General features: G+C 35.5%; 1 protein-coding gene across 8 annotated transcripts in view; it reads right to left on the reverse strand.

The window, feature by feature from the left end:
- The window catches only part of LOC113499176, a 52,262-nt gene extending 29,070 nt beyond the window's left edge, over window positions 1–23,192 (reverse strand). For 5 of the 8 annotated variants that reach the window (XR_003401085.1, XM_026879544.1, XM_026879543.1 and 2 more), the window contains exons 1-2: window positions 22,594–23,182; window positions 17,747–17,942 (exon numbers count right to left, since the gene is read on the reverse strand). Coding sequence is in view for 6 of the 8 variants with exons in the window: in XM_026879544.1 (XP_026735345.1) it covers window positions 17,747–17,829 (83 nt within the window). In the remaining 2 variants the exon portion in view is untranslated. Of the gene's footprint in view, window positions 1–10,700; window positions 12,394–17,746; window positions 17,943–22,593 lie in introns of those variants that run through there. The other 3 variants (XM_026879540.1, XM_026879538.1, XM_026879539.1) reach the window with 3 other exon arrangements.
- Between the last annotated feature and the right edge of the window lie 761 nt (window positions 23,193–23,953).

Below are 23,953 nucleotides of genomic sequence, written 5' to 3' on the forward strand. Positions count from 1 at the left end.
ATCCGTACTTTTATGGTTCGTTAAAATGCCTTCACTACTCTTAGATGGACCAGTATATTTCGTAATACAATTATAAAGTAATAAAAAACCATGAATAATTTCAAGTTTATGAACTCTTGATTGGTATTAAAATAGAACGGCTTTATAAAACAGACCAATACGAAGATAGTGTTTAATGATTAAGGAATAAAACTGTTTTACAGGTCTACTGCTACTACTTCTGTGAACTTGGATTTGGAGCATTTGATAAAACAAATGCAGGTTCAAAGAGGTTTAATTACATTTTTTTTATGTAGTGTACAAGTTGTTCGTGTAGGAGTCTTTGATAAATAAGAGTCGATCAATCTTATGTTACAACTTCCTAATGAGTATACAGATATTGGTCATTAACCAAGTTCTACGTGAATTTTTTCTCATTTGGTTGTACTTGTTTGCTCTATTAGTATTAATACTAGCTGAATAAGTTTAAATATCATCTTTTATTTATGGACCCAAATATGTTGTAATATTCTCAGCTTGAAAAATAGTTCACGAATCCTTAAATGTTAAGAATCACCTGCCACCGATGACAATGTTATTGGCATGTTAGTGTAATTTATTACGGATCTTAAATTGAATGGATCTGCGTGGGATCAGCAGATCACAATGCAGACGCATACCAACCGAGCCTGCGTGACGTCAATCCTCAATGTCAATGAACGTGATTGATAGACTTTTTTTAATATTTATATAATATCCAAACATGAACTTAAAATTTTAATCTTTTTGAAAGTTGATCTTATAAATAAATATAATTAGATTGTCACTAAGAGACAGCTTAAGGTCGGTGAGTGTCCACAATGTTGCGACTGCGGTAGTTATTATGCGCTACTCGACGAATCGCATATCTCACTTCCATAGGGCATTGAATAATAAAAAGGTCGACTAGATTCCGTCCGGATTATATCGGAAACGCACCTGTTACTAGCAACGGCAACAACTAATAGGTTTACGAACATTAATCTAATGATACCGTTATAAGAACTTCAAAGAATACTTATCAACATTTTATCTATATCAAGATGAGCCTAATTCTAACATTAAAATGTGTAACAGTGCCCTCATTCATCGACCTGTTGTGTTATTATCGATACTACCGATTTATTCTAACTCCGCGATCCGTCATTAAGTGATGGACTGTCATGTGACAACAAATTACAAGTTTGAAGTAATTTTGCTCTATAAATATGTATTTTGACTTATTTATCATCTTGTTATTATTATACATCTTACTGACATAATATGCATTCTAAATTAGTTCGTTTTATCTTACTTGATGCTTACTCTCACCAAAAAAGCTATTATTAACATTTGATCTACACTCGACGCCCTAATTTACGCGCTCATAATAGTCAAAAGAAACTTCCGTCGTTGCTACAAGTGTGGGATAAAAACATAAATAATGTTCCAAACAGATAACATTGACTTATTGCAGGCACTTTAAAGTAGCTGCTTAACAACCAAAGAAGGATAACTATACAACATGTGAATACGGCCATAAACATTTAAGAAAAAAATATCTGTGAAGTGGTTCTTACAACTACAACAACCTCGGCAGGTGTTGATATAAGTTGTTGATGTATAGCCTCTCGTTAGATTTCATTTCCAGATCATGCATAGCAGCAAAATGTACCAAAATAGACGTACATATGCAATCCATTAGCATACAGAGTCAAACATGCCATGGTGCACTCTGTTCAAAAATAACTAATTACAAGATTGACTGGTTTATTTATACTGAGAAACAAATACTAACAACTCGAGGGATCAAGCAGCCGTGGTGGCAATGAGCCAGTCACGATTATCGTAGGGCTCGGCAAACGTGCTAATAGCTATCTTTGTTATGTAGATCAGTGATAGTTGATACGAGCTGTCAGAGTAATGTAGATCTAACGATTTCTTTCACGGATTGTTAGACCGAAGAGTCACACAGACATTAGGCACAGGCACTGTCTTGAATATTAAAAATGTTTGCAAACCTTCTTTAATGGAACTTTTTTAATGGTTTACTTGTCTGTGCGATAAAACAAACCACTTTTAATCGAAAACGAGAGTGTTATGGACTAATACATTACAAGTCAATATACATATTTGCATACGGACTCGTTATTTTTCGCCTACTTTAACAAATGCTAGTGACTGGTATGCAAGGACAGATTTGCCCATGCTATACATAATTCATTACAAAACGATCGACACGCGCCTGCCTCGGTGCGTGCTCTTAACTAAAGATTGATTAAACTGTGCGCATGAATGAGGCATTGCCAAAGTCACAAATGGTAACTATTGCTTGTTGCTACTCGTTCATGTGAAATAGTCTATTGTTGACTTACGCCATTTATATCAATCAGCTTTTCAATCAGAGGGGCTTGTGCCTACCAGTTGTATCATTATTTTACAATTACTACCTGAAGATATACTTACATGGATGTTGTATTTGACCTCGCAAAAACGTACTAAATTATACACGATACAAGAACAATCATACCCTCGCTAAAAGCCAAACAACTCCCAAATCGCCATGGCGTGTTTGAAGAAACTTCAGTTTAAATGAAGCCCCTTTGGGCCTTATTATGGAACACTGAAGTGCCTTTCCTAAGTTAGAAAAGGGACCGATTTACGTTATATTACTTCGATAGCTAAAGGCTCCCCGAAGATCAACAAATATCTTAAAGGGGTCTTGAGGAAAACTACAGTCTCTCAAATGTATGCGAGTACTTATGTAGACAGTATTTAACACGAAAAAAGACCACGGATATACCCAGGGCAAATTGCATTGGACTGTGTATATTCGTTCTGGCAAGGTTGTCAACGGCCATGCATACATATCTTCGAGTTCGTCTACTGGGATGGCTATTTATTTTTGAGGTTCCTTACCCAAAATAAATATACGCAATATAATAGGTCCAAAAAAAGGCATAATGGATTGGTGTTTAGGATTCCAGCCAAATAAGATGCAGTTAATAAATAACTATTGCAGCCTACATTGTCACAAAATGTAAGTCTGCAACCTAGTTGGCCGAGCGCCTGAAAAATTTAACCGTAATATGATTTGAAGCACTCTATTAATGAAAGACTTTTAGGTCAAATGTCGCGTTTTATTTTAACATTGATGAAACTACAGATTTTGAAATGTATTCTACGATCATACATTTTTAATATTCATATCGAATCTGAGTGAAACATTTCCCATAAGCTATTATTCGTACTAACTAAAGAACTGGAGGCAATTTAATAAATCAAATAATTTGATATCTAAATATACGACTGCAATTCTAAATACAGGCTCACTAAATTGCAAAAACGTGACTGTGTATGCTCGGTACATACTTGTTTATCTCAACTCATAGGTACCTACATGCTAATAATGTATAATCATTATGTTGACTGCAGGTGAAATAATGATTTGCAAATGTCGGCATTCCATTGATGTATTGCGTTAGCCAAGTTTTGAGCTTCCTATCACACAATTTTATGGAAAAAGACACTGCAGTAATTGCCGAAATGTGTAAGTTACGCGGCTATTCTGAATATATTTAAAACACACATGCTTATAAGCGTATAAAAAAGTGTGTCTATAGTATTGTGTTTTGCACAGCTGAGCTAGTAAATAGTACTCATCTGGCGTAAACATCGATAAGTACAGTAATATGAATTCGAAGCACGAAGGCCAACCTCTGACTCGCAATAAGTCAGCACTGTGTGACTCAGCTTAGGCATCTTTTGCACCTTAAAGGTCTCCTAAATGATGTCAACAAACAAGCTTTTGAGCACATGGACGACCCACCCAAACGTTGTTTTATTTATTTTGGGTAATAATTGTTTTTGAAGATTATCAACAAAGTCCACAAAACCAGACCCCATTTCCATCGTCGGATGCAGTATCACAGGTAATTGCTAAGAGTTCCCACGCAATAAGTAAACATACCGAGTTAACCTGTAGCTCATACAAATACTTGACGATAATGAAAGCGACGCCAATCGCTAATTAGCAAATAGTCGATTAGAACACAAAATCAGGTCAAATAAAGTTATGGGTGATACGTATCGAAAACAAAAGATATCCAACGCAACATTAGGTTGCGACATTAGGTGTCAAAGAAGATTATAATACACTTTGATTACAGTGAGAATTGCGACAGTACTTAATAACGCATTAGAGACACATGTATTGCGTTGTTTATGGAGAAGACGTGCCACCTGTTACTAGCTTTCCTTCTTTTTGTCATTTATTTATATTAGTATTTAACTTTCCTTCATTCACACACTAAGCACATATAAAACTACATTGTTTTCTAGGTTATATGTGGCTGTGATTAAAGGTTTATTGTATGTGGGAATTAATGGCTACAGGTAGTACCCACGGTATGAACAGCGAAAAGTAAAGAAATCAAATGAAAATAAATTACCACGCTATGGTAATAATTTGCATACAGTCGAAACAAAAACTGACTTATTGACGCATTTTACATTGTATGTAACGTGTAAACGCAACAGTCAATTTTATTATAACACAGGATTTAAAAGTGTTGAGGTGTGTGTATTTAATTGAGTAACACGCAACAAATTGAGACAAAAGTCGTGAGAGAAGAAAGTTATAGTCTCGGCAACCAGGCCGACTGACTTCATTACATTTCTTGTAAGAATGTAATTATGTAGCGAGCTTGTTATGTAATCAGTAATATTTGATATACTGGTGCAAGACCGGTTTGAATTAAGAAAAAACTTGCGCCAAGCACGAGCCAGGAAGGAGAAATGTGCTTTTGTTTTATCTCTTGATAATTTCTCATTTTGTCTGAAATGTTCAAGTTTGTGTACGAAAATTGCATTTTTAATTGGAGTTTAACAGAAGACCCGTGCCATTTTGATCTTATGAATGTATTTGCAATTTTGAACAATACATTTTTATAACCTTTTTGTGTTTACGAGTATCTATAATTGTAAGCAGATTGTCGACCTACAGGATACACAGTGGCCGACTACTGGTTCCACATGGGCGACCACTGGTGAATAGGGTAACTTGTTTGTAGCACGTAGATTATTATCCAATTATTGAAATTATTGTACTTTACTTTGAATATTATCTTTCTTTGTTATTTTCTTCAAACTTCTCCCAAAAAACTGAGTAAAATTTCAGATTGAGGTATTTAATTTCTTAACAATTCCTTCTAACATTTCTTACATCTGTTTATATCATAGATATAACAAAAAAGGAACCATCATTAAAAATTAGAATTTAATTTTATAGTTGGTAGTCTACGTGCCTTTGAAGATAGTATCGTCACGTCACTAGAGCGAAATGACACAGAATCGTGAGAGACGAAAGTCATTGTCACACTGGGTACGTCGCGTAATAGTTATGGTAGGTAGTCGCATGTGCTCTATCTCTATCACAAAGGTTTATTAAAGGAATAATGTTAGACGCCAATTGTCATAGTAAAGAATTCACAATTAAATGTAATTTCGCAATAGACGTGCACTATCTTCTTCCAATCAAAGTTTTTATGTGCGTTGATATTATAGGAGTCAGCAATCTATTCAAAACATTCTTAACTTAAAGGTTTACAAAAAGGCACAAGGCGGTTTCAAAGGAAAAAGCAGCAACAGTATAACATAACTAAAACCCTACGAGTTACTGCCAATTGTCTTACCTTAAGTTTAATTTTGAAAAAGGCTGTGCCTTATTTTTCGGATTCGCTTTTAAATTAAACAATAAATACACAGTCTGAAGAACTAAGAAGACATTAAAACAAACATACATTCATTCATTGTAAAACACTCACCCTGGTATTTGATTGTGTATTAACCTGCACACAACACAAGACTTTTAGTAAAATTATACACACTTAAGTCTACAGTTATCCATACACATTACTTATAAATTATTACTAAACTTAAGACTAACTTATTAACTACTTAAAGTACTTAAGGTTAAAACTCTAATTAATTTTAATAAATCGTAAAGCTCAGGTAAATGGTCTGGCTAAGCTTCGTCCGTCGCGTTATCTTAACTAAACATCTCATAACATAAACGAAAGCTAACAGAGTAACAACCATTACGTAGTCTTTATCATAGGTAACGCGACCCTTGCCAGCGATTCCTCGAAATACAACACCGCTGGATTCTTAAGAGGCTTTACCTAAATGAACGATTGCGGGTCAGGATTAAGCTCGGAGTCTATAATGTCGGAACAAATTTTAACATAACCTTTGGCATTCGTTTTAAAGTTGAATACGTAGTAAAGGCAGAGGATTAAGCCAGTTCCAACTTATCGCGACTGAACATTGAATTCCACTGGATTTAGTAGCTTTAATACTTCGTCGAGAATTAACGGAAATTGTACCTTTATTTCAAAGTGAAATACAGAAACAAATTTAAAATAAGTAATCTTTGTTGACTACAGATTCTGCAAAACTTATCAACCTCCTCAACATAGATTCACAATATTTTGCCTACAGAGCAGATATACGAAACAATTTCTAAGATGATATGCTGTCTTACGGATGCTGAAATATGAAACGTGGCTTTAAACAGACTAGAATGTTCAATCTCAATCCTTATCTCTAAAGTTGCATGAGTTCCGTCACACGTGTGCTTTACACAGGTCCAATATAAAGGGCCTAGTTTGTAATGTAAACAGCCTTGCGTGGTGGGTGTAAGGCAAACGTGGTAACTGTACTCTCAAGATAAACGTTTGAGGCCCTCGGAGCCGCAGGTGTTGCGTAACTGCGCCGCAGCCTGCAGTACCTATCGACCGCTCACCTAACTGCACCTTAATGCACAATATTCTTCATAAGTTATAACATATTCCTCTTAAAAGCTCGAGAACTTCCTGCACACGCAACAAATTTCACAGAAAGCTAGTAGACAAAGTTAACTTTACAACTTTAAATTATAATGGTGAGGTCCGTCACTAAGTTAATTAGGTTTAAGCATGTAGAGCTTAACTAAGTAATTCAAGACAAGAACACCACACGAACAATAACCGACCATAGAAAGTGGTTTTTCATAAAAAAAAAACCGCATCGACATCTAACTATTTAGGAAATTAAGCAATATCATCATTGTACTTTAGTATTATTCAAAGAAAATCTCTCTTACGTACGTTTCTAAGAACATATAAAGGCATGGTGCGGTCAAGTCGTGTAGCATGAATATAAATAAATATAAACCCGTTTACAATTATAAGAACTGCTATAAACTAAGCTTATATTTATGCCATGTATGAAGTTACTTGTACTTGCAATAGATATAGTTACGTACATTTTAACTCGTGTATTTCAAATGAGCTCAATATTGAATACATTTTTTTGGGGAATTTATAATTTGTATAACAAGAAGATCTTCAAACGAACGCAGTACTTAATTATAATGAGTGTTAAATTAATTTTCTAGCACAAAACCGATTTCCTACTGCCTAAATAGCAATAAAGCTTTATTATCATTACCCATCACCAAGTTTACGTCAATGCATTTCATATTTTCTAAAGGCATGAGTTAAACGGTAGAGATTTCATTTAAGATTGTAAAGGTTCGATAGAACGTCCGCTGCATTCCAATGTTCCTTTCACGCTTCGCAATATTCTGCGCAATGTGCCATCGGTTAAATGTCGGAGACCAGATTGCTTTCTGAGCGACCTTACGCGCTATAATACAAGAACAGAGTATGCAGTGTTTGCGAATATAAGTATTAAAACCATTCGTCCGTATAAACAAAATATTATTTGCATGTTCACTGGAGAAGAAACCGCTTAATATTTTTTCCAATTTCCGCTGTGAGATACTGAAAATAATTTAACAACAGTTCTGGGAACCTTTAGCATCTTCATATTTAATCCAAAACATTTTGTCATTGGTAAAATAATCTCATCTTCGTGACACATACATTGAATTTTGGTCGAACAGTTGGTAAATCTTTCCATCTATAGATTCCACAAGCGATTCATGGTAATCTGTTACGTGTATAAAAACCAAAATACGAGAAGGGTATCGAGCGGGCAAGGGTAAATCAATTTTTGCATTCCAACTCATTTGTATCATTACCTCAAATTGGTACCCTAAAGGAACTCGAACAATTATTGGAAGTCCGAACAAACTCGACAAATCTGGGAAGGGAAGGAAAGTTTTTTGTTGAACGCTGATCGTTGTGGATGTGAGCGGGCGCGAGCGCCGGCCACTCACCCTGCGGGGAAGCGCGGGGTGTGGGTGCGAGGGACTCCGACTACTACCATACAACCATACCTTAGCTCAGCTGTGAACCACGGAAGTGCCTACTGCCTTTCCTGTATATTACTAGATTAATATCCATCAATAAAGGATCTTCAATTAATTTCGCTTGACAGAACTACATTACTTTAACCAAAAAAATGTTTAAAAAGTTCTGTATTGTATGTAGTTTGACAGTAAACTGACATTATTTCTTATCTAACGAAAACTTTTTTGCCGCACTTTTTTGGACTACGTTGTTTCTCAGTTTACATTACTCCAACCTTCACCTTTTCTGGTCCTGATTTATTTATCTTTACCACATTTTTCACAGTACACAGACTGGCCTTTTCCGCTAACGAAGAGTTGAATAGATGAATAATGCCTGTATGAGAAGCTTAACTTTCAATTTATTCAAGGAAAATAAGAAAATTTAAAAATGGAGCTATTACTTTTCCTAAGACTGACAAAAAACTCTCATCCATTTCAGGGGTGGTACCGACAACTCGTCGTTAAAAGGAATTCATACTGCCAGCGTGCACAGTTTGCTAAGCAGTTTTAGCTTTTCAGGCTTATTGTAATTCTCCGAGGTAATTAAAAAAAATTATCTATTCTCTTCGCTTTAATCTGGCGGGATAATATCTAACTCACATTGCGCAGCGGATGCGGTTCTTTAGCGGATGATAGCAGATTCTTGTGATCTTCACAGAATACACAAATTATAAAATTTTACGTAAATAACGTTGAAGTAGTCGGTTCGTTTCCACAATATTACTGCGTATTTTTTTTATTTTTCGCTGTATTGGTGGCTCATTTATATATTCATTTCACATTCATCCAGGGATTTCAACCCCAGGCAATAAATTTACAAAAAATGTGATATGGGTCTCCAAATTGCCGTGGCGATACCTAAATTACTCTTGGAATTTTGTACCCCATCGAAGTTTAATCTTAATACCGTCCAGTTTGTGGTATTTTTGGGGTTCTTTTTTACTATGATTTTGTTACTTTCGTTACATTTATAGTAAGATTTTTAATGACCGCAAAATTTTAATCATTTCAATTAGTCCTGCAACTAATTGTTAATCGAACGCTTTTATAACATGAACTCAAAAGAGAAGTTTTAGCATGGTAGTTATCAAATAAATTCAATCAAGGTAACTATTATCGAAAGTTATCCACATCCTGAGGTTAGAATAGTTTTCAACAGTCTTGCCAAAATTCCTAAACGATGCCTGACCGTCATAAAAACATAACATCACACATATTACAAAGAATTCTTAGTAACAAGTGCTTCTCAAACAAATCTTATGGCGTTGAACTTCTCGCCGCCATTCAATTCCGCAGAACAAAGGTCTGGGGACAAAAAACTTTGCTTACGAAGGTCTGTTCTACCTGCTTCAAAGACAAATGACGCTAGGGAAGGCCTCCGAGACGACGAATATTAGACGTCGAAGTACCTACAGTACAGTCGATGACACATCGCCCCCGCCATACTTGATTTGATGTGCCCAAAATTTTTGCTATTTGTTTTACCTACATGTTAGCAGCTGAATTATCACGTCATTCAATGACTCATAAATATAATACGAGTTTCTAAACCTTTCATGTAGTTGGGCATGTACAATAATGCAAAAAATATGATCCATACAACTTTTTAGTGACGGTTGGTATCAGCAAAAAATAAGAGTAGGTATTTCTATTCATTTCAATATTGATTTGAATGGTTGAAACTGTTACAGCATTTTATTAATAAAATCTAAATGATGTCCTTACAAGAACATTATTTGAAAAACTTTTTACCATTCCTAGTATTGTATAATATAATTATAAGACTGTCATATTTGCAATAGGATCTTGTTAAGGTATTTTTTATAATCACAAGGAGTATTTAATTTCAACTGCGTTAGTTTGTTTATAAATGTAATACTTCCGGACGACGAAATAAAACAACGATAACCTTTGATACTGCAGTCAAAAAGTAGGTCATCCTAAATTGAGGAACCGCTATTTATTTCAGGCGCTGGTAATTAAATAAAGAGAACACTCAGATAACAGATAAGGTATTTAAATTTAACTGCGCCCGCTCGGCATCGGCAGAGGATCCCTCACTCGTTTGAGCTGAGAGGTGTAATTAAACAACAAAGGTGTAAGTGAGCCGAGTCCACCTGTAGGCCGCAGGCTGCACCACCTGGCCGGCACACGTTAGGGTGGCCGGTGGCGCTGGCGTGCACCGCACTCAACCGCCCGTGTTTATCTCATCTACAAATATTTAAACGTCGCGTGACTGAACATTAGATGCATCCGACCCACCTCGAGTGGCTTTTCGAAGGCTTAACAAAGATAAAAAGTTGAAAATCCTTTTTCTAAAGCCTCGTTTATAAGCCTGACTATAATTATACTAAACTAGTCGAACAACTGTCTAGTAACTTGTACAATATCCGGTTTGCCGTACCTTATTTGCTGGCGGCATCAAACACTCTTCTGCTTCGGAGGATTTTCTTCATTTACTGGATCTTTTGAATAACACTTTATCGAAACACTACGGACACTCACACTAAACACAAAAACTTTAATTAACTTATTATTTCTCTTTACTGCTATTCACCAGTTTGTTTTTAATTTAATTGCGACTTGTTTGTATTTGTCGACTACTTTTCATTTATAATTATCACTTTTATTGTTTTGTTTTATCGCATTTGAAATAATATTAATTTCGATTAGTGATTGTACCGCAGAACGCTCGCGGCCGTCCGCCGTCGACTGTTGGAGTAGTAACGTACTAGCATCGCGGCAACCACTACGTTGAGTGGGAGGAGGATCATGAGACAGTGCTACGGACAACGCACTTGCTAGACAGAGACAGCTACAGACGTCATCACTAGTACATCTATAAAGCAACTAATGAAAACTGTCCTGCAAACAAATTTAATAACTCTCAAAGTGGTGTGTCTACACTTTTACCGTATAATACTGGTTTTACCTGTGTCCGACTGCGTGCCAATAAGGTAATTTGAATTCCTGTAGAGTGAAAAAGACGGAGATTTGTGTCGGAGGCTCTATAATATGTATACGATAAAGGGTTACAGTTTGGAAAGAAAATGTTAATAAATTAAATTTGAATACTGGGTTCGTTAACGGTCACGACGAGCTACATGAGTGAAACGAGAGATTTTAATGCGTCTACTGTTTATAATGACAAACCGGTCCCAGACTTAACTTAACGATTAGTTTAATTCAGCAGTTAATTTAAAAAACTTCTCACCGCATCACAATACAGCATGAGCACTTTCTAATATAAGAAACATAAATAGAAACAAAATAAGCGTTAAATCCGTTAATTCAATAATCATGTTCCGGTGCGTCAATAAACACCAATTCGTTGTGCAAACCGTAGGGCAACGAGTCGGTTGTACGAACTATGATTCAAAATACAAGAACGCGGTTATTCGTCTATTTGTCTTTTTTGGGCCGGACAAAGAAAAGCTTCACTTTTACCAATTAGCTGTGCGGCGCATGAGCTCCGACAGACGTGGCATTGTTTCCCAAAACAAGTGAAAATCTATTCGATATCGACACACTTTCGTTACACTTGTTGCGAATCTCCATTGTATTACGTTATTTTTAAATGGTCTTCCTATTATTCTTTTTTAAACGCACTAATTACTTTCAACAAAAAACGTAGTATAAGAAATAATAGAGCGAAAGAAATATTAATGCAAAAACTTTTCATTGGCGGTTTTTTTTTCATTATACATCGTTTAACATCATTAGTATCGGTCCTCATCCAAATATATCGGTTATACTGCCATCGGCACCTTTGTCTGGCATCCGTAGCTAAAAGGAAGGTTACTAATTCCACAATCAATTTGAAACTGTGCCATTGAACGAGTTACGTCGAAGAGCTTTCATTGTTTTCTTGCGTACTATTTCAAAAATTAACGCTAATACAATTTGCTCACCTCACATAGAAAACATTGGTAAATCGTCTACCCATACATAGACGACGTTTGTCAAGTCCTACAAAGTTTTTCTTTAAAAAAGTAAAAAAGACAATATGAAAATTTGGATAAATTATCTACAGTTTTAAGGTAATACAAAAAATAAGAATAGTGAAAGTGAATACTTTCCATTTCTACACGTTTTTACATGAAACAAATCACTGCGGAAAATAATAGTACCTAAATGATTTGTTTAAAAAGTACTGCAAGAAATTTGTTTATAAGATTATTTTTTCCATAAAATATTTAAAATATTATTGCAGTCACACTTTTCGTATTTAAAATGAGGCATGAAATCTAAAATTTGGTGAATGCAATTTGCGACCGGATCATTTTTGCCGTTAAACAACGTTAATGGATATATTGAACAATTTAAAGTCTATCCTAAAAAGCTCTCTGTTAGCACGTTCTGCCATATTTATTACTGACGGATGTGAGTTAAGTGAATAGATAGCATGCTTCGGCGAAGCCCCAATTTTCGCCAGATGTCACCACGTGATCTGCATGGTATTAGAGCCATAAGCCAATGGAAATCAAACCAACGACTGACCCCTTTACGCGATGAATAGTAATGGCCTTACTTGGATTGTTCACGGTACGACTCATGCCAACATATCGATTATATATGCATCAGAACAAGCTTTTGTGGGTTGCGGCGTGCCGCCAGATTCATCATTGATGTGTCCACTTTAATAAAGATGATATCAAATAAGACCCTTATTACGATTGCGAATCGTGGCAGTGTGTACACACACTGTGCACATTATAATCCTCTTTACATTATAGCACAACTGTCAAGCCAGTAAATGTTACGAGCGCTCAAACGCTCGTAGTGAAACATTGTTCGAAATAGTCAGACTGTTAAAGTTATATTACTGTAGCCGTACAATCTAACAAGTTAAAGACAATTGTTAGTTGCCCAGACATGCGGTCTATTCTGATATCATAGGCAATGTAAGATATTTGGGCTTCGTGTATCTTCGCCTGTTCACAGCTTTAGTACACACGTCTTCCTAATTGGTGTTATGACCATGAAGATCTTAATTAAATTTTGGAACAAATAAGAACTTTCCATCAGATAGGACCCCTTTCATTATTCCACAGTAACACATACGCAACCATATCTACCACAAATTTGATTAAAAACGATCGTTACCCAAAGGCTCTACTGCTTTGACGATAAAGGCCGAAGAGCACTTACTTCATTTGCCTTCTTGAATAGCCTTTGACCTTAAAACCGGAATTCATAGCCCTCTTACATTACACGCTAAAGTTGGGATTTTACATCATTTTAAGTCTTCATAGGTCAGAAAGGTCTTCATTCATTCACTGAATAGAAACTCAACACCGACTCACTATGATCCAGACGCCTAAATAATGTATTGACGAACGTCAGGAACTTAATTTTCGTCAATTTGTATCCATTTGAAGGACGAAGAATAAATATTTAATTTCTGTATTGATCGCGTCGGACAATTTCGACGATTAGTCCTATTTGTGTCGAGTGGTACGTTCCTACTTCATATTATTATGTCCACAATACAACCATAATGAAATATTAATGACGTTTCCGTGCCAGCAATCTACTTCGAAAAATATAATGCAATTTACTTTGAAAAGTAAAATTGAAATTTAAATTACGTGAAACGCAGAAAATAATTCCAGAATTTAGATAAACTTACTTGTACAAGTTTTAGTACCTAATGTAGCTGCCATTACCAACAAATTTTAGGACACAGGAATGTGCTAGGCTACAACCTACAAACGACATTCCTAAATATCCTGTTCAAAAAATATTTAAATGTAGATTGTGGTTGATATTACCCGAAATGGAAATAGCGATCGACAGAACATGAAATTTCAATCGCGGTTTCCATTATGGCGACATTACAGCCTGGAATTGTCGAGTGCTGAGACCGGATCGATGTGAAACTCAAATTCAGTTTTCTTGCCAAAAACAACTTTTGCGCTAAGATTAGATCGCCATTCACTGCAGTAGAAATGCGGTATTAAAAACGTCGTGATCGCGTTGAAATAGACCCGTTTTGCGCAATTAACGAAGGAAATGAACGAATCAGGTTAAATGTATTTACGCAACGTTAATGACATATTTAAAAACTTGTATTAAATAGCTTTTGCAGTGATTGAATCGATCGCATTGTTTACTGTAATAGTGTTAGCTATTATCGCAACTAACGTTTTCAATGCTCATGATTTCATGTCTTCATTTTAAAATAGTGAAGAGAATATGAAGTCATCAAACAAAGGCATTTATTATGACCCTCAGAAACTGTAAACAATTCAAGCTCCGAATTGATTTCAATAACAGTTAAATCAAACCCATACCCCGGAGATATCAGATGTCAATCAACGTCGCGATGATTGAGAAAATAAGATTTATTTGTACCTATTTCCATTTCATGCTGTAGAGATTTATAAGATTAAAGATTCTATCATGTCAAAATGTCTTCGTTTGCCAGACAGATTAGATGGAATTTCTATCAGAGTGCCTAAAAGGACGCTCCCGTAACGTAACTAAATTGACGTCTGCTTAACGTCCGGCTCACCTTTGGCAATCGGAAAGTCTCGTTGGATTAACTAAAGCTTACAGTAACAGGAACCGAGACTTTATAGTGCAGCTATTTTATTCCGAATATATTTAATTTAGGATGATGTGAGGAGTCGGTATTAATATATTGTTTTACTTTTCTAGATTGTTATTGATACGACTCACTACATTATTATAGACTTTTAAATCATTCGGTTAGGATCCTTCCTTATCGTCTACCTTTTATATTACACAAAAAAGCACAACGCTCGAAATACAACAAAAGTTTCCGTATGTGCCATCATACTCACACAGAATGATCCCGGCGACTACATGTAGCACACTTCCTACGCAAGCTACTGCTATTTTCAAACAATACGTCTAGACTTTTCATTATCCGGTATTCGTACTCGAGCTGAAGTCAGACTGCGACTCCATAGAGCAGCTAACTTATAATGGAAATGAGAAAATAGAACATCGGAGGACGTTTAACTACCATGCAATATTTTCGTAACTAATCAAGCAAGGTTTTAAACGACGAAAATTAAAAACCACCCTCGGTAAAAACTTTCACCCCCACAACTTTTAAATAGCTCCACCGATTTTTATCAAAGGTTTTTAAGAACAATACAAAGTAATTAATACAAAGTAAACTAAATTGCAATCATTCCGTTAGGGAGCTATGATGCCACAGACGGACACGTCAATCTTAGAGCGGGGTGTTAACCAAAGACAAGCTTTTAATTAGTTAATTTTAGGCTTACAATATAACGCAATAGATCTTATGAAAGACCGAAAAAGCTAATCAGACAACAGAATTAGAATACCTATACAAAAACTTTAGGTAGATGAAGAACCTTATTAAGAAGTATTTTTTTATGTTCTCTAATATGTAAATCTACACTTTAAAAACTTCAAATGCACGTATTTTCGCAAAATTAATATTCTTTTCAGTTCATGTTCCAGCGTTTAAAGCTGACGGAGCCTGAAAGAAAATTACATTAAAGTTTTTATTACGCAAGCTAATATTTTCTTTTCATTATGAATTTCACCTCTGAAATGTTCAGTCCGTATTTCAACTGAAATTTATATTTACTCTACAAAAGTAATTAAAAAAGAAAACCAAGCAAAGACGAAACAAGCGAAAGGGACTTGTAGTGTCATGTGAAGTTGTATACTGCGCAGTTCAAAGCCGTGGCTTTGTGGTAAATGAAGCGTGACAGGCGACAGTTCGTGTGGCACAAGCACTGGGTAAACGAGAGAGCTAGACAGCTGACACCGACTTCACAGCCACGACGGTGGAACTACCACTCTACCACTTTAATATTTCATAGCGCAAAGAGACAACGGCGGTCACTTTGTTTTATCTTTGGCAGGGAAGTAAGTTACGGCTGCGATCGATATTTATGTCTGAGTATTTTCTAACGCAAAGCTTAAAACAGCGCTACTTTTTATATTTTATTACAACATACATATATCAATTTTAAATAAAGTGTCTGCTCTACGTAGGAACTTATTTTGTGGGCGTAGTTCATGTAATTTTAATGGCAATTTGGCGTATCTTTGTTAGCGGTTTGGAATTAAGCCATAAACGAAACTGATATGACTTGTAAACTTTATGTAAGTCACTTTCGCTGCCAATTCGTAGTGCATAACGACGGCAAAATGACAAATTACAAATAAAAAGTGCTGATAACCATGATCAGCACATTTACTTTGCGTAATATTTGAAAATATTAACTTTCTTCCAATAGTTTTGATATATTGTTAAGTATGACAAAGAACAAAGTTATACAGTTTAAATAATAAGACATTTTCCATGAAACCGCATAGTTATAAAGCTATGTTTAGTGCCCATTACCAGCCATTTCCTCATCGTCTAACCGGATGCTATAATATCTTAATAAGACAAATTAGAAGATAAATTAATAGCGGATTAAATATATAATGAAAATAAACTTGTATTGGTTTTAAGTTAATTATTTGTATAAAAATATATAATACGGCCTTATTTAATATTATTTTCTGGCAAATGTATGGTGTAGTCTTCCTTCCTCTTTGATCAGCTAACTGTAGTGAATGGGAAATAGGTCATACGGAAGCTCAAATTAGGTATAGCCACATCAGCCAACTAAAAAGGGTAGGCTCCTGTACATGCCTAGATCGTTTGATAGATTTAGTTTTGTTCCTTTTGCAGAGGACAAGTATACTTTAATGGCTTAGGAATTTTGTTTCGTTAGATAATGTCGTTGTTCATAATACCGGCTAGAACCGCTTGTTTTAGGATTGTTATATTCAACAACTTAAAGTACCTAGCATCGTTTTGGTAGGACCATTATTAACAATGTTCTGTAGGTATTATTAAACGTACATCTGCTATACTGTTATGATAATATCGCCATTGTTTAACTACGCTAAGATTTAAAAGTCAAATATTATAATATTATCAACAGATGGGTTTCTATCCTTAAACATGTCAAAAGTCATAACTAATATTTCTTAAAATTAGTACTTAAACTATTCATCAACTAAATATCTACGTTACAAACTATTTAAAATCTAAATATTAGCTAATTAAATATAAAATATTCTAAACTTAACTAAATTAACTATGCTAGGGCTTAAAAACTTAGTTTATTTATACATTCGAGAAACCAGTACCATCATTTATAGAAAAAAATGTATAGATATATTTAAGTATGTAGAGCGTTATAACTCGTACGCATAGCAAGAATCTTATTTGAAGGGGTGGTAGTAGGCCCTTTGAGATTTCCGTCTTTCAGAAAATTATTGAGTATTCAATGAGCTTTTACGTTTCTGTTTAAATTTAAATGGTGTTTTATCTATACTAGGTTTAGGTACTACGTATGATGTGTATGTTTATTTAGTCTATGTTAGTCTATCTAAACCTATATCTATTTCTAGAGTTAAAACGTTTCGAGGTATACTTACCACTCCCAGATGTGCACCAGGCAGTCGAACATGACGCACCCATGGTCGGTGCTCATGCACGACGCTGGAGCTGCCGTCGCCATCTTGGTTCTTCCAGTAATTTCCGCCTACCGTCCCATCTAATTTCACTTACAAACTGTCCACAACGAAAACAATCCGGCGGTAGCGACGCCTAACAATTTTGTGAAGGTAATCTCTGGAAAGAGAAAAGTGCCAATTAGACTTGATAAGGTCGTGAACACTGATGAAATGAGATGAAAGTGAAATGATAGGTGTCGGTGTTTTATAAGATATTGCGCAAATGACAATATTAATACTATTAAGCCTAGACAATAGAATGGTTTTCAATTATAATTCCAATCTGTTTAATGTCCAGAAAATTGAATTTCTTTTTAAGATGTTGGATTTATTTTTTTAAGAATGTAAACAAATAACGGCTGTACATTTAAGTGCTAATTTTAAAAGGGTAATTTATTTATAAAGGAACTATTGTAATAATAGAGCACTAAGAACCTTAAGTTGTTTAATGACAGTTGACTATTGATACCCGACCATAGACAATAAAAGACAATAACAGTTGTAATACGAGGTGCTAACCATTCATAACGGGCTATTTTAAGCTGTTAACATTATAACAGCCACATATGATGAACATCCTAGTTCAGAGAAATCCATAATATATGTATTTTTTTCTCAAATTCACTTCCTCTAATCTTACAACAACAAGGATTTGCAACACTGAAGGTATCTAAATCATTGTTTTGCATTTGCATCTGTACATAAGTATCGAACTTAGGTTAGCCAGTAAATCACACGACAATTGCCATAAAAATAAAACACAAACTATTTGTTTATTCCGTTAGTTTGCTACACCGCTTTGTACAAATGGTTTTACTACTAAGTACTAAAATACACCCTAAAGCAATAAAATAAGAAGTGTTATCTTTAGATCAGCAGAATTTCTAAGAGAAGCTCGAACGTTCCGATCAACCGCAAAAATATCTGAGAAGCGAACAGGTTGCGGCAACGTAACGGCACATAGACATTTATTTATATTTACTACAATATTATGGGTGCTCGTATACAACCTAAATATTTTAAAGCTTTATAGACAGACAACTGCATTACCTGTTCAAGGTATTTAGGCCAGCGTTTTTTGCGCTAATCCTAAGCTGGTTAACAGATTTAATCACATATACGTAGGTACTCGACGTACTTTAGGAGTGCAAAAGTGTAGAGTAAATTTATAAAACTTAGGTTGTTTGATTAAATAACATGAAGCATGTTAATTAATTATGAACCATGCTTTCTTATAATTATAAAAATGTGTTTTATTACATAATTTAGAAACTCACTAATACATAAAATAAACGAAAATTGCAATTCAATTAAGTTTTAATTGATTGCGCTTGAGAATTAATTACTGGCTTTTATTTCACATGCAAACTAACACGTAACTTCAACGTGCCATAAAAGCATTGGTTAAATTAAAAAGATTTTCGACTTCGACGAATCTTTTTATTTATAACTTAATACCTAATCTATGCTAGTGCTTCCGTAATAATATATGTTTGTATGTAATCTATGCCACGGTATAACATGGGCCATGAACACGGCCTAGTGGGACACTTAGTAATTCACAATAGACCGTGGCGGTCGCCGACCGACACGTTTTGATCCATTTCGACCGTCATCAAGGTCTGAATTAACTTATTCACTGTAGCAAAAACGTGGGGCGCAATTACCTCAGTAGAACAACTATTGGTACTCTGCAACCATCTCTTAAAGTGAGGTTACAATATGAGGTAGAGATACTTCACAGGTACAGTACATACTTAGTTTGTATTGTTAATTTTTCAGGCCGCGGTAGGCCCTCTGCCTGCCTAAGTTCTTATTCCAGGGAAGTGAACCCTTCCAAGTCATAAGCCCATTGACCTGTCGAAAGGGCGAGAGGATTTTGACAGGTCCCGGTACCTAATTCCATCCTAACTGTTCATTTGGTAATTTTGGAGCTTAATCGAGCTAACGACTATTTGCATAAATGATACAATCATTAATTATTCTGTGACTAACTGGAATTACTAATTAACTATCTGGAAGCATCTGGTCCGATATTGATTGTCCCGACTATTTCTATTTTTGTAAATGTGAGAATCTCGTTTTTCCGATAATATGTATAATTCATATGTACAATTTTTAATATGTATGCCTTGGAAAAAATGTTTCTTTGGGGATACTGAGTTGTATAACCAAATCGCTTTCTTAAGAAACTTCTACTCAAATGAAAATGTTTAGTATCAATGGTGTTGAAGCCACTTATCATACACTTGCGGGAATGGTGAAAACTGGTTACTTTCTATGCCTCAATGGCACACCACAAAGCAGCATAAACAAGCACATTACAGAGAATACAGCCAGAATTCAAATGAAATTTGGTTAGATATTCCTCATTGAAATATTTAACAATATATTAGAGTTGTTTTTACTGTAGGTATTGCAGTAATTTTAATGAACAATCTAGTAAATTACCAACTTCATTTTTCACTTAATCTGTCAAAAAAAACTTCCTTACACTCCTGTAAATAAAGTAATAATATTGTTTTGCACCTTAGTATTTCAATTATACGATTCCGAGCGCTGCACCCTCAGGGTAAATTCTCCCCTATATTAATATAACTGTATTATTCCAAGGGACTCCTTGGTTTTATCTATACGTAAACAGTTTCTAATAAACAAATACTACTGCTCTTAAAGAAACGTACAGACAAAAAAGTTATTTCTTTTTGTAAACAGATGTTCCGTAAATATCTTTTCAATGCATCGTCTGTATTCTCACACAGTTGTCTCAGACAGGCGACTTTTCACAGGCATTTGTAGGCCATACAAATATCGTAAACGTGCCACGTGGAGATCAAACGGGACACTTTCTGGCGGAAAGCCAAGCCAATCAACTTTTCAAATTATGTAATCTGCCCAAAAAGCCTTTTCCTTCTTAAAATGACCTTTCACAATGTATGCGTATAGTTAAACCAATAAGACGTATGACCAATAAGTAACGCCAATTACGCGCAGCAACTTAAGTACTCATAGTATTGATGTCAAAACTGACAGTTATCAGATGACCGGGCGGGTGCCGAGACCAGACAGTGAAAGTGTCCCTACCAAACAGTTAGCGGTACTTTACGCTGCTACCTTCAAATTATGAACACCATCGATGTGACTTTTACTGAGACTTGGTCTACTACTTGCGTTTATCTTAGATTCAAAAGCTGTAACTTTTCGCATTGGGAATGCAAGGGGATTAAAAGAATTATAAGGAATTGAAAAATATAATGAGAACCTAGCTTTTTTGAAGTCACTTAATTAGAAAATGCAAAATACTAGACAATGCCGTATCGTACTAAACAGATAATCCTCAGATTTAATTAAATATTTTAATCCAAACATTACAAACACAATTCAATTAGCATCTACCGTCTAATCAGAAACTATATAAATGAAAGCTAATTGCATGATGAGTGCATACAAATCTGTGCCGTCGTTATAAAACTGTCATTTACAGCCCATTAACATACTTGGGATCTATAAAGTTAAGTTTTCCTGCCTTTCACCAACCCGCCTGTAGTAATGGTCACTCTAGTCAAGCTTTCCTCTTGGTGGTCGTCACACTGCGGCCTATCGATGTTTGACTGGTTACTGTCGGTTCAGCTTTCCACAAAGGGCCGCACGCTGACTTTCGACCATTCATGAACCAGTCCCATATGTTAAAATAAACGAACCATTATCAAGAGTGAAAGGAAAATGTAAGTGATTAAATCAGAGAGCTTATTTCTGATCGAAAGTAAATTAACCAGGCAAAACAATGTTCATACTAAATTAAGAAATTCTGGCTACCTTTTACATGATAACGTGTTTTTCTACTCGTTACGACGAAAATACTCATTTAATATTAAGGCAAGATACAATCTTGATTACATAAAAGTCTGGGAGTGTATGTGTTGTACTTGAAGAAAACTGCGGTTGGTATATGCAACAGTTACTCAGCTTCAGTAAGTATGTTCAGAAGTCGATAAATAACACGTATAGAAAAAATACACAAAATATCAAAATGTAAGACAAGATAATTATTGTAAATCCAAAAACTGGTCAGTTTTACTCGGCATCACGTCCCCCGCCCTTAAGAACAATTTTGGCAGGCGCGAGACAAGGGTGTCGGTGGCACCGTGCCACAGACTCACGGTCAATGACACTCACGATTTCAGAACCTATTTTGAGGGGACTTTATAGTATACGGATACGACGGAGTTGATTGTCCAGAGCAAGTAAGTCCGCATAGGAAAATTCGTCGCGACGTCGCGTCGATACGAAATTACGATTCAGATATTCATTTTTTACGCCACTGTTTATATACATGGAGAGCACTAAATGGATTAAATAAGAGCTTTCAAGACATGCAAACCAGTAAAAAGTAATTAAGTAAGTATTATGAAAATGATTGAAATTGCGCGTCATCAAAACAAATCGCACATAAACACGTAACAAGCTTCCAGGGACTATCATTATGTGTTTTATATCCTACATACACTCAAATACGGTTAGATCAATCATTACGCATAAAAACCATTCGTAGCACATTATGTTTTATAAAAATATCCCCCGAAAAATAGTAACTAAACAGAGTGACATTATAAGAATTTTAAAGAAGGTGAGTTCTACGTACGGTTCCCATTTTCCTTTATCACTGATCTCTGTCGTGGTTTGTCTACACGAAAATATGATACAGGCATAGGTCTTGCACGATGGCGATAACTAGGTCATCTCTACGTGCCAATAATTATTACACTTACCTACGCTGAAGCAGTTTTGCGTCGCACTTGTTCATGGTACGTAAAACATCTTGGATATACAAAATCACAAGCACAACGAATAACAATCACACTGAATATTATCTAATGGAACTGTTAGGTATCATTTATAATATTTTCTAGGTAAAATTGTTGATTTTGTCGTACAAAAGCGGTGTATCGATTGAGCGGCGCCTCACCACGGAATGAGCGCCGACCGCCACCCCATGCGCGCGTTTTCCACGTTTTCCCGCCACCGGCATCGGTACCGGGGTGGTTTGAAAACTCTCCAAGCGCGGCGTACTGCGCATTTTGTTTGTTTTATGTTAACTTATAGCATTATCTGATCTTGTTACATTTATCGACAGCGTATCGCTTTTTATAGTGCGCTTACTGTTTTTTTCCTGTCGTTGCAGGAAAGTACAATGAATGTGCACTGAAAAAGCCATTTTACGAATTACTCTTATTGACTTTATCTTTATGCTATAATGCATATTAGTATTAAAAGTGACCTAAGTATAAATCTACTAAATTCGAATAGACAAACGATTAACTTCCTGAAGAAATATAAGTTGAAACAAACGATTTTATAAAAAAAAGAACTTCGTCATTCAGCTGATACAAAACCATCAAAGCGAGTAACAGTTACTTACATGAACAGTATTTACAAATATATTTTAATTTCCTATCATTTTATGACTTAATGCATCGTTGGCTTCAGAGATAAACAGAGCTAGCAATAGGGGTTGAGCTCGTTAAGGTTGGGGTGGGTTAGGGAGCGCGGGCGAGCCGCGTGCCGCGCGCCGCGCCTCCCCTGAGCCTCGAACGAGTGTTTTCACAACAACGCACCCACGCTGCACTAACCTCCTCTTCGCAACTAAGTACATCCTTTAACTTCACTTGAGCATCATAATTACAACGACGAGGATTTCAGCGAATTTTCTTTTTTTAAAGAGTTTGCAATGTCATTTGAAAGTTGTATTTGTTAGAAGAATGTTATACGTGATTTTATTTCATTATCTATATCTATACTCTATACTATTATATAAAGCTGAAGTGTTTGTTTGTTTGAACGCGCTAATCTCAGGAACTACTGGTCCAAATTGAATAATTTATTTTTTGTGTTGAATAGACCATTCATCGAGGAAGGCTTTAGGCTATAAACCATCATGCTGCGACTAATAGGAACGAAGATACAATGGAAAATGTGAAAAAAAACAGGGCAGGTAGGTATAAATCATAACTTATATCTTCTACCCACGGGGACGAAGTCGCGGGCAAAAGCTAGTATTACATAAAACAGGTACCTATTACCCATATGCTTGCTTACTGAGGTAAACAAAAAATAATATTGATATTAAGA

The sequence above is a fragment of the Trichoplusia ni genome, chromosome 12 (assembly GCF_003590095.1).
Source record: "Trichoplusia ni isolate ovarian cell line Hi5 chromosome 12, tn1, whole genome shotgun sequence".
Taxonomy (NCBI): Eukaryota; Metazoa; Arthropoda; class Insecta; order Lepidoptera; family Noctuidae; genus Trichoplusia; species Trichoplusia ni.